At 36.9% G+C, this 12,451-nt stretch overlaps 1 protein-coding gene across 5 annotated transcripts in view; it reads right to left on the reverse strand.

The window, feature by feature from the left end:
- Positions 1-7,072: 7,072 nt before the first annotated feature.
- The window catches only part of GLIS3 (GLIS family zinc finger 3), a 162,437-nt gene continuing 157,058 nt past the window's right edge, over positions 7,073-12,451 (reverse strand). For all 5 annotated transcript variants that reach the window (XM_063422199.1, XM_063422200.1, XM_063422203.1 and 2 more), the window contains 2 exons: positions 9,222-9,401; positions 7,073-8,293 (listed from right to left, as the gene is read on the reverse strand). In XM_063422199.1, the coding sequence (XP_063278269.1) occupies positions 8,157-8,293; positions 9,222-9,401 (317 nt within the window). In that variant the 3' untranslated portion in view covers positions 7,073-8,156. The remainder of the gene's footprint in view (positions 8,294-9,221; positions 9,402-12,451) is intronic.

A 12,451-nucleotide genomic window follows, 5' to 3' on the forward strand; every position in this document is an offset into this window, starting at 1 on the left:
TAGACTTGTGTATGATTCTCCAGCAAGACATACGACATCAGTTTTCCTACTTACCTTTTTCTGCAAAGAGAGAGGAGTAAATTTACCCTCATTCACATTTCTGCAGCCCCAGTATGAATTAAATGTTTAGTGTGCTTTGTCAGGAAGACTTTCTGAACAACAAAACAGAAAAGATATCATAGAAGAATGAACAACAGAAAAAAAAACTTTTCCCCTCCACTTTTTTAGAACTGATTTTAGCATTAAAAAGTGGGTTAAAGCCACTAAACAGAAAGATGCTGCAGTAAGAACAGGGCAGTATTAACGGGGATTAATTGGATGCAATATGTTGCATTAATTGGGAAACTGCCTGATTTGAGGTTTCTGCTCCAGATTTTCTCCAGTACAGGCAGCCAGAATTGCATCCAGTGCCTTTGGTGTTGCCCAATAACCACAATCCTCCCAAGCCCAGTGTCAAGTGCAGCTGGCCAGGATTCTGAGGATCCTTCCTGCTGGTGGGATTTTCAGGCAGCAGGAGTCACCAAACCCACTGAGCTCTGCAGAAAATCTGCAGAAAATGTGTTTGGGGGAGATGCAGGCTGTGGTCAGCTCTGGGCCACTCGGTCTTGACCCTTTTGCCTTCACAGTCCTCCAGTTTGCATCACCAGGAGCAGCACTGGTAATCCCTTGGTTTAAATGAGCATTAAACCCCTTTCAGCTATAATTTCCTGTAAGGGCCTTGTTTATCTGCTAACAGCCTTTATTGTGCGTGATGACTTGTGTAAGGCCAAAATTCATACAGTGAAAGTGACAATTTCATCAGTGAGGGATGAAAAACTGATCAGACAAACATTCTGGCTTCTGCTGGTTCCTGTGTGGTAAATGTCCCCTTAGGGGTCACACAGTGATGTGAAAGTAAAAGGAAGGACAATGGGACTGGTATGATCAATTCTTTTAGTCCTTTGAGCCATTAAACATAGCCTCCCTGACTGACTTAGGATTAGGGTTAAGGATCAAAGAAGGAAGTTTTAAGTAAATGCAATGAAGGTACTTTTACATACTTTTAGCTCTTTCAGCTAAATGCAAACTTGCCCCTCCTATACTCAAATTAGGATCAGCAGTGTATATTGCATGCTGTTGTTATGAAAAAGGCCCACCAAAATAAAAAGCCCAACTGCCAGCACAGACTCTGCACCTGACAATTAAATGGACTCCAGAGCACCTGAAACACACAGCTGCAAGCCACAAAAAAAGTGTAGCAGCAAGAGTGCCACAGTGTTTTTGTGGTTCAATCTTTGGGCAGCACTTCCATTAGTTGGGTGAAATCACATTATTATAAATGTTGGTTCAGCTTGGGTTTGAGTAATTCTGATTGAGTAGATCTCCACAGTTCTGCTTTGTGCAGATTCTATTTTAGCAGGTTTCCTAAAATTAGTTTAATCATTTTAATACAGTTTCTCTTTTATACATACCTACATGACAAAAGTGCCACTGTATTCAGTGCTGTTGTGGACTGTCTTAACAAAGTCACAAAAGAAAAATTGACATTGCAACAAGAAATTTTTACCAAGCATTTTTAAGCTTCTAAAGAAGGGTTGGGGAAAAAAAGTATGATAGGAATGCAGCCTTCACTGATTTTAAACTCTCAGGGTAAAAACTTCCAATTTCTTTTAAGGACTCTTTTCCCTCATTGCATGAAGGTCTCATGCAATAACAGTGCAATGTAACACTATTCCCACTCCTTCAATGGATAAATTGGCCCAGTGTTACTGCTTTAACTTTCTTCTCTAGGAACTTCCCTCATATACCACTAATATAACTTCCATTAAAGTATCCCTCCTTTTCTTCCAAAGATAACTACAGCTTAATTACAACTGTGTGCTATGCAAAGTGGTGGGTTAACAAGTGAAATCAGAATGTTGCCAGTGCAGTAATTAGGACTGTAAACACAGCAGCCACTGCTGCAGAAGCCACTTTGGGTTGTATTTTTCCAAGAGATTTTAGCCAGAGTTTTCAGGCTAAAAGGCCAGCCCACCCTTTCATGAGCTTAATCAATCTCACTCTGTCCATTCCTGGAATAGCTGAAGCTGGATGATTTACATGCAGCCAAGCTTGATGTTTGACCATTTCTGATCAAAAGGAAAAAAAGTGGAATATTGAGGAAATGGTTGTATTTTCTTCTGTCTGTCTAGATGTATTTGTCATGCTTTATCCTGTGTACCTAGCTGCAACCATGCATAAAGTTTGCATTTTTTAGTTATAACAAAGGCCTGTTGGAGCATTTAACCAGACACATAGAAAGGTGTTCTTTGTTACAGTTCACTGAACTAACCCATCTCATTTGTGAATCATTAATGATACTGACTGCTGGGTAAATTTACTCTGGTTGTAAATCTATAAATGGCATGGGAAGATGTGGTAGAATGACTTTTCATACTTAGCTTCTAAATGAGAACATTATAGTTTCAAGGAAGATGAAGGAAAAATATAAATTAACATTGTGGAAGAAGATATAGGAACCTTAAAAGAGCTAACATTTTTCATTCTGTAAGATCAATTTTACCATTCTGTTTCTTGTAGTTTATTGCAGTAAGTGAGTATACAGAGCCATGCACAAGTTGTGCACTTTATCCATTGTGGGAGAAATTTTTAAAACTGCTTTTTATGGAGTCCTATTTACAGTGGGTAATGGATACAGTCCAAAAATAAGGGAATTAAAAAAGTATATGATGTTACTTGGAGCTACAAAGTGATCCAAGGTAGGAAACAGCAAGTTTAAATGAGAGGCATTTTCTTGAGAATCAAGGCAAGAATTTTCCTGAGGAGCATGGTCTAGGAAAATGGTCAGTTTTATTTTCAAACAGACATCCTCACTCTTATCTGCAAATATAAGGTATCATGTAATTAGATGCAGTAAATACGAGCAGATACATATTCAGAATGGAAGAATTATGTTTGTTTTTTCCCCTCTTATTGAAGGAGATAGCTGTACTTTATTGAAGTATTTTCCACTGGGATAGAGCTGATATAAATCCATTAATACTTTGGGCTTTGGCACAGTTGCATGGGAGAACTCATAACTACAAACAAGCAATGAATTAACATTGTCTCTCCTGGTCCACCAAATTTTTTCCTTGTAAGAATTTCTGATGTTTCAAAAAGGGATTCTTTTCTGAAACAGGAAAACCCCAAACACCAATACTTCATCAAATAAAAAGTCTGGACAATCTTCATTCAGAAATTGTTCTTTGGAGGAATATACCTGTCACATAATGACACAATAATGACTGTTTTTCTAGAGGATAGTTTGCAGGACATCATGAAACTCCAGCACAAGCACACAGGAAAATGCACATGGCTTTGAGGTATTTTGAGCCATGTCACTTTCCACTGCATATAGAACTTGTATATTTCTTGTGTACTTCTCATTTTAAGAATTCTCCTTTAAAAAAGAAAAACTGAATTTTGGAACACTTGAATTCAGCAAATCTCAGTTCCTCAGAGGATTATAGAATTCATTAACAACATTTGCTAAAACATGGAGGCTTTTTCCTACACTACATTAAGATGCAGAGTAAATAAGATTGCACTGGGCAAAGCTTATTTTTAGCAAAACTCTTAAGCATCATATCTAAGTGTCAACAAGTGTGGGTTTAGTAGTTTTTTATCTGCTCATGGTTGACACAGCAATCATGTCAACAATTTTCTAGTAAAATCAACTAGGACCACTATTTTCAGAAGTCTTTTCTGCACTTAAGTATTTTATTAGTTTGTATTTTGTCCTTTGATTTCTAGTCCAGTATGTGGGTGTGGTACAAGGTAATTTCTTATCTCCTGAGTATGTTGGGTTGTCAGGATGTGCTTTGGACACAAACACACATCAACTTCTGTTTCTGTCTTTTGTCTTCATTTTGTCTAATGCAGAGTTGTAAAAAAATGCTCTTTTGCTTGCATTAGGCGCTCTGAAATAGTTTAATTGCTTGATTATGTTAGAAACAATAACCAGACAAAAAAGCAAAATACCTCGATATGTTGTACTGTCATATCACATGACCAAAGAAATCCCCCCTACAATTAAAAACCATCACAGCACAAAAAATGTAATTATATTTCCTTCTTTTATTTGTGTCTCCACCCAGGGTGTAAATACACACCAAGGCATTCATCTCTACAAATCTCTAGCCTCACCATAACAATAATTAAAACCAGACTTCAAACTCTGAGCCAAGCGGGTTATTTTGAGAAATCTCCAAGAGTTTGTTTCCTAATTCTCTTTTAATTATATGAATCCATACAAATACTAGTAGTTTTATGGTGAAGGACAATGGCTGGAGCAGTTCTCTTTAGGGGCATCTCACAATAATATGTTCTGTAAGTAATGTAATGGAGTTACAATTTTCCAGTTTTATTCTGTACCACACACATACACCATTCATTTTTACCTTTCACATAAAACAGAATGTTAAGAAACAGGACAAAAATAACTTATGATTGTATGAAAAATAACTGTAAAAAAAATCACAAAATTACACATACTAGTAGAGAAATAGGTGTAACTAATTCTTTTGAATTTTCATTTTTTTCATGACATGCAACAGACATTTCTTTAGAGCAAGATACATCAGCCAGATATACAGTATGGCAAATTAAGATCATATGTATATATGTAAGCATGTATAAATATGTAGATTACTCTGTAAGGTTTAGGAAAAACATAATCCCACTTTCTCTCCTCGCCAAAGTGCTTTGTGTAAAAAACATTACACAAGATGCTGCTTTCTGTACAGATGCTGCTTTCTGTGCAGAACAAAAGGATTTCTTTTTCTTAAATAAAAACTCACTCAGCTAATTTTAATTTGTGATCTTTTTCTTTTGCTTTACCTGCTTCAAGGAAATACATATATATATACAAAAAGCCCAGACCCAAGAACAAAATTTCATACAAACAAGGAAAAAAGTGCCATTTAAAAAAATCTGCTATAAAATTACACAGGGCAAACAAGGGATAAACAGGTAAAATGAAATTTTTCTACTCATTCACACCTTTTCAAGAGAAGCTGAAAACAATACACAGCGTGGCAGATGGCCTTAGCACTGCAATTCTTCAGCACCTGGTGGTGGTAAACCACAATGCCTGCATGTTTGTGTGTATACAGACATAGAAAAAGGGAAACCCAAATACTCATGTGCACTCTCATACACTTCCACCTGCACTCTGAAACAGTATTTTTAAGTATTTTAAACTCCAGTGTAGAACCATTTCTTTATATATATAAACACTGAGTCAGGAAACAGCTGAATGGTATAAAAGAATTATTGTAGGTAATTTCTTTTGAATATTGTTTAATGCACATAGTCTAAAATAAATTCATCTCTTAGATATGAATCCCTTTAGAAAGATAATAATACAGCAAATAGAATAACAACACAAAACTCACTGAGGCACAAGTATTTGCAAATAACTCAGTTATGCAGATGACCCACAACATGGTATTTTCTTAGGCACCATTTTTGATTGCAACAAAGAGGATTCCCTATTTAAATATCCAATATACAAGAGATACAGTGGGGCTGTGGGGCTTTTCATACAATTGCCCTCAGTGATTACATTGATGCCTCAAAGTCAATCCAACTCCAAAGAGAATAAGGAAGTAACAGTGAAGAATCCTCTCTGTCTCTGAATGAGAAGTAAACAAAGGCATACCTTTTTACAGACTGGTATTCATATGCTTGGTTTGAATGTTCTCTAGGGCCTTCTTTTTAGGATTAAGACTCATGGAAGGCTATAAATATATATATGTATGTGAAAGAATCAATTAATGATTTGCAAAAATTTCCTTTTTTAAATGTAACTGATGAACCCCAAAGTTAAAAATGCCCTTTTTGAATTCTGTACTCCCACTTTCCCTTTGGTTGGCGTGTTCCAAAATGTATAATCCCCCAACTCTACAGAAAGTTGTACATTCAGATACTAGGAAAAAAGAAATTCAAAAGGTTTAAAAGTTTAAAAGTGGTACGAATTGGAAGACAGCAACAGTATTTCAGTTTTGTAAACAGCAATGGACAAATTCTGGACAATCATGTGGCTACAATAATTTTGAAGGATTTATATATACAGAAGTATATTGGTACATGTCTGTAAGTCCACACCTAGTCTGATCCTGCCCGTGCTGACCTTGGTGGAATGAAACAATTCCACACATTTTGAACTGAAGTGTTCAGTGTGACTGATTATTCCTACTGAACCCAGTTAAGCTTGTGCAGTGACCACAGAATGGGCTTGAAGATAGTACAGAATTAAAGCTTTATTAAAAAGCAAACTTGCAGCCAATGTGCATTATGCAGAAGGATTTCTGATTGCACATGTACAGCTGTGAAGGGTGCCTGGAATAATTTATCCAAATCTCATAGGGTAACATCTAGACCTCTTAGTGCAAGCTGGAGCAGAGGAACACATTCTCCTGTGATGTGAGAAGCAGAATATGCAGGGGAAGAACTTAGCACAGCATTAGCTGTATTTTAGTCACTTTACTTCTGATTGTGCTTCATTTACGTGCATGGTTTATCCACATATTCTGTGTATCGGATGAAAATCTCTCCATTAAATACTTAAGCACATGACTGCACATAAGAACATACTTCATGAATAGAAACCTCAAAAGATTGTCAGTCTTCAAAAACATCTGGACATAAATTCATCTACTCTACATAACTGCAGATTAAACGATGAATTTGAGCCAAAATAGATTTAAAAACCCTCAAAAATTTGCCAGGTGAAAAAAAAAGTTTGCATAAACCATTTTTTTTTAAGTTTATCTTTTTAGATGAGTGATTTCAGAAGCATAGTGATGGTCCAGCCTGCAAGTATGAGCTTTTCTGTCCTTACTCTTTCAGGTCATGAGAATATTAAGATGTACACTACACAGTAAGAGGTCCACAAAATGGATGAACAGGAATTAAAACCTAAAAACTCAGGCTTACTAATCTAAGAGTTGTTCTCAAGGTAGACAGGATCACAGTGATGAAATCTCCACTGCAAAATGCTGGTTTTAACTCATAACCTTGTATGTTTTGTGAAGGAAAATCTAATTTGAGGACCTTGAGGCTAACATTGATCAGAAAAATCAAAGCCACCAAACCAGTCCAGTTTTATCTCTCTAAGTAACCACAGGAAACATAGTACTCTTAAAAGTAGTTCTTCTTTCTGAAAATGTGTTATGGAAGAAGATTAGGATAACCAAAATTAAATTGAATGAGTGCATGTAACTTAAAAAAAATATGTGGAATTTAAGGAAGAACCTTTCCTACAAAATATTTTAAACCTTCCTGCAGAAGACTGCAGCACATACAGCAACAATGCTCTAAAATCTAATTAAAAAGCAACTGAAAGTTAAAATGCATTTATGCTTTGCTGGCAGATGTGCTGAAAGGAGACAAAGTCCAAGTAACTTCTTGTGTATTTAAAACTTTCTATTCATGCTTAAAAGGTCAGAATGAATATTGGGAAAACTGTAATAGCTACATTGTATGGCTTAAAATAAAGAGGGAAGGAAAGGACCCCTAATCTGAGGCCTGTAAGAAATCCTCTGCCAACAAACTTTGATCCAAAAAGAAGACACACCAATGCCTCCAATAGGTAGTGCCAACATATATATCTAATTTCTCTTTCTTTTGGATACTGGTGTGTGTTAAACTTTGGAACTATCACATGCAGACAAGTTGTGCAAAAACTGTATGCCTTTGAAATGTTTGTAGTGTGCTCTGGTTTTGCTTCTTTTCCTTTTCTGAAAAAGGAATTTTCTAAAGCTGCGTTCTTCTGGAAGTGTACCCATTCAGCTTGAAAGGATTCCAGCCAACAACCAGTTTTATTATTTGGTCTCTGAATTCCCTTTGAGAAAGTAAAAGAGGAAGTAACTTTAAAAGTATAGTTGCTGTATGACAGATGAGAAGAAAAGAAACAATTGTTAAGGTTTTGGCAAAGCTTGCTTTCTCCAAACATTCTCCTTCTCAGCTGGCCCCTTGGTTAAATGAAGAATGCTTGGTAATTGTTTTTTCCTCTCCATCATGTATGTATATCTAGTCATATCCCCATACACACATGGCAGTTTCATGGAGAGAAAAGATTTGTAGGGAAGTAAGAGGAGGGCAAGATGAAACAGAATCAGATATGCATTACTTTATCCTTCAGTGTACACAGAAGAAAGCTGGCTGGAACAATGATCCACTGCATTTACTTGCAGGAAACTGCTGTCCTCTGGCATGCTGCAGGCTGAATCACCAAAGATACCTACAGACCCTGCTGGAAAATCATACACTGGGAGAAGAAACAAAACAAAAAGACACCAGTTAGTAAGTAGGGTAACTGTATAATGAAGTATGTCCTAATCCTTCTGCATAGAATTGGAAATGGTTTTAGATCATATACACAAATAAAACAAATAAACCAGTATATGTATGAAACTAATCACATAAGTCACTGCTTACTAAGGGAGGAATTTTCAGTTCTCTCATAATCAAGTGTGAAGTAGAGCAGATTTCATTGCAACTAACACCTCCCCATATAGTGGGTGTTAAAATTGTGATAATTTTAAAAATAAACTTCATGCTTGTTTAACAGATTTCATTATATCGAACACAGGATAAAAGACAAGAAAATATTGTAGAATGTATTTGTTGTAAAGTAGACCCTGCCACAGAAATTACTACCTTTGACAAGTGTCAGTAGTAAGCCCAAGAGTAACTGTTTGCAAACACACTCCCATCTTTTGGGTAACATGTTTACATACTGTGAGATGCCTCTTTATTACAGGTGCACTGGCTTTGAAATGCACATTTTCTGAAGGACAAAGACATAAAAGGGACTTCAAAGCACAATAAATGTTAAGTGGATTGATTCATCCTGTGTGAAGGACAGCAAAAGACCTGGGATTAAGGTCTGAGGGCTAAGCTTAGCCTCACTGCCTTGTACTGATCCTTTGCACAGAGATCTTTCATCCTTCCACAACAGCACGCAAGCACCTTAAATACTTCTCATCTAGGCACAGACTAAGTTAGGTGCACACAGATGAGTGTGCATCCAGGCAGTTTTTGTCATGGAAATGTGAATAAATGGAATTCAAGACTGATAAAAACCAAACATGCACCAACAAACTCGGTAGTTTCAGTCATCTCAGGCCCAGTACGTGCAGTGGAGTGCCTGCACAAATATCACAGAGGGCTCAAAGGATGGTAATGTTATTTACCTTTGATACCAGAATGGTCTGAAAAGCCTCGATGGAAAATGCCAAGCCCTGCCTGGCCCGCTGAGGAGAGAGCTGAGCAGTCAAGAGAAGGAACCATACTGCAAGAAACACTGTCTTGGATGTTCTTCTGAGTGTCAGCGTAATGTGGGGGGCAGAAAGTCTGAAGCTGCCCATAAAAACCTAGAATGAGAAGAAGGCTGTCAGTAAAAGACCTGGACAAAAGAGATACAAAGGATATTATGTAGAACCACGGCCCTGAGAATGATAAAAACCTCAACTGCCTTACCACCAGATCCTCCATAATTTTAAAGAAATAAAGCAGTGTAGATATGGCTCCTAAACTTCCTCAGGTTGTTACTAATTTCAAGCACAATCTGCTACATGGACATCTTGATTCCACCATGAGAGGCACAGCTAGAAGCTGAAATTTTTCAGATTTCTACCTGTAATGTGCAATCCTGTGTCTGAAGTGGTACTGTCCAGAGTCCACTGTGCAGCTGCCTGAAAAATCTAAGAAAATGCTGAATTCAAAATAAAAAAAGATTACCCAAGTAAAGTCTGAATAAAATCCAAGGATCTATCACTGATGCCAAGATAGCTGGCTGATAGTCACGCATAGAAACTCTGAGCAAACCTTTTTATGATGGAAAGAGAGCACAGAAAAGTAACATAACTTTCCTAGATACAAGTTCTTTTCACAATTCAGTGTCAATTACCCATCTTTTAAAATAAAGAGTCGTAAACAAGAAACAAGCATATGTAGTTCTCTTCCCCTCAGTTATTTAGCACTATTCTAAATGTATTTGTGTGCATCCAGCAGAGGTCTTAGAACTGAAGCCCAACAGGACACAGCAAATCCTCCTGACTTAGTGTCTTTATTCACACAGCATCATGCCCAAGATAATCTACAATACAGCTGAATGTATGATAAAATAAAACCATCTCCAATTCAGGCAGTAGACCCTGATAATACTTGAGATATCTGTTAGGGAACTAACTGTACCATCAGTTTTCTGTGTTTTCATGCAGCATTGAAAAAACTAAAAAAAAAAAAAAAGGCAAACAGGCTGGCCAATAAAGTTCCAGCAGCTGAACATTTCAGCTGCACTTATGGATTGTATAAGTTTGTCTCTTATTAAACTGTTTAAAACATGTAAAAATTTACATCAGCTGCATTTCTTTGAATCTGCACACTGCAGCCAAGACTCATGATGTCAAGGGACAGAACAAACAGCGACGTTTCTGACATGACAGCATTACTTCCTTAGGAAAGAGAAATATTTTTGAATATGATAAAAGAGCAGTAAGCTATAAGAATTGCTTCTAAAAGCAAATAGTTCTTGTTTTTTTATCACATAAAGAGCCTTGTCCTGAGAGATGCTGAACATCTAAGAAACCCTGGGAGGCAGCTCAGCTCAAATTCACACATGCATTTGTGGTCCACATACATTTGTAACAGTGTCCTTATCCTATTGAACTGCTGTGAACAAAGATTTCATTACAGATGTGTAATTAATTACTGCCACAATTATAATTTCCATATGGTAGGAAGTTTCTGATGGACATCTTTTTCCCCCTCAGTCATCTCTCTGCCTGTCACAAGAAAGAGAGAATATTTTCTAAAGAAGATCATTATAGTTGCCATTCAGAAATATATGCCATGTGTGAGTAGCCTTTGCTGCTATGGGATGTAAAAATTCCAGATGTCTTTGGCCTGCAATACCTCCAAATATGTTTCTTTGGGGTGTATTTCTGCATGTCCACTAGGCAAATTACACAAACACCAAGTAATCATGTGGTACCATCTGGCTGTGAAGAACAAAAGGAAGAGCAAGAGAGAGATCTGAGTCACTCACTGTGCTAACAGACTGATTTGCAAACGTGAAAAAATAGAAATGTTTCTGTTTATTAAAATCTTATTATTTGTAATATAAAGATAGGTGTTACTAGTAAACCTGTCAGTGTAGAGACACTAATATAGCTAACTCCTATCAGCTAATGATTTCTTTCAAAGAAATGACGACTTTTTCTTTAAATGAATAATTTGCATTTTTTAAGAATTTCTTCCATGACTCACACAGCTCTGGTCATCAGCTTAACTCACAAACACATGTGAGCAGAGTTGCAGATACAATTTTAAAGGACAACCAGATTTCTAGTGCAAAAACATTCACAGTATCAGATGCATCCTAAAGCCCGTCAGCTTTGACCATGCCCAAAGAAGTTTTACCTTACTCTGTGCTACAAGAACAATAAATTTTCTCACTGTGGAGGGGGAACTTTTGCTGTTCTTTCCTTTCATATCTAGCACATCTTTTCTGGCTTGTCTCAGAGCAGGCAATCCCTTATTCTTGCAGCTGCCTGTGTACTGTAGGTGCCTGTCTCATACCTGTCCTGAGAGTAGTTTTTCATGGCTGGAAAGAATCACCAATACAATACAGGTGCTGGGCCAATTGTTGCAGATTCCCAACACCTGCATTTCTGTCTACAAACACATATTACACTGGCATTCAACTGCATCCAGCTGGGAAACTGTCATTCCAGTCTCCAGGTCAGGATAATTTCAGATTTACAGAATAAAGTAAAAGATACTACAATCTAATGACAGCAAAAGAAGAGCTTCACTTCTGCAGCTCAGTGAGGCATCCCACATCATCACTTCTGAATGTGCCAAGCAGCAAAGAATATTGTTAATTTCACAAGAGCAAGAAAAGGGAATATTTAGTCAATGATCTAATATTAACTGAGGCAATAGAAAGCCCTCTCTGACACTGCTGTGTACATTGAAAAACACTCAGAACATATAATGAAACTTGAACTGTAGACAATGTTCTCCCAGGAAAAAGACGTTTCACAATACAAGTAGCTATTAGATAAAAGAAGGCTGTCTTGGATCTCATACATATTTCTCTCTAAAGGATAATAATCTGAGATCACCATGATCTTTTAAGATGTTCAGGCTTTCAGAAACGGTGTCTGTTTTCTTGTGAACCTGTTTTCTTCAAAAAGCTTTTGAGCAATGAAACTCTTTCTTCCTTGATAAAGCAAATTTAAATGGAACTGACAAGTTTAAGACTACATACTGAGGCAAATTGTCACCATTGTCTAGTAGCAGATTGAGCTGGAGTGGTTATAGTCACAGCACTTTAAATCTTGAAAAAGGCAGGTTATGAACTGCAGGAGATAGAAATTAACAGAACTTTCCACAGCCACTTCTTCTATACATAATA

The sequence above is a fragment of the Prinia subflava genome, chromosome Z (assembly GCF_021018805.1).
Source record: "Prinia subflava isolate CZ2003 ecotype Zambia chromosome Z, Cam_Psub_1.2, whole genome shotgun sequence".
Lineage (NCBI taxonomy): Eukaryota > Metazoa > Chordata > Aves > Passeriformes > Cisticolidae > Prinia > Prinia subflava.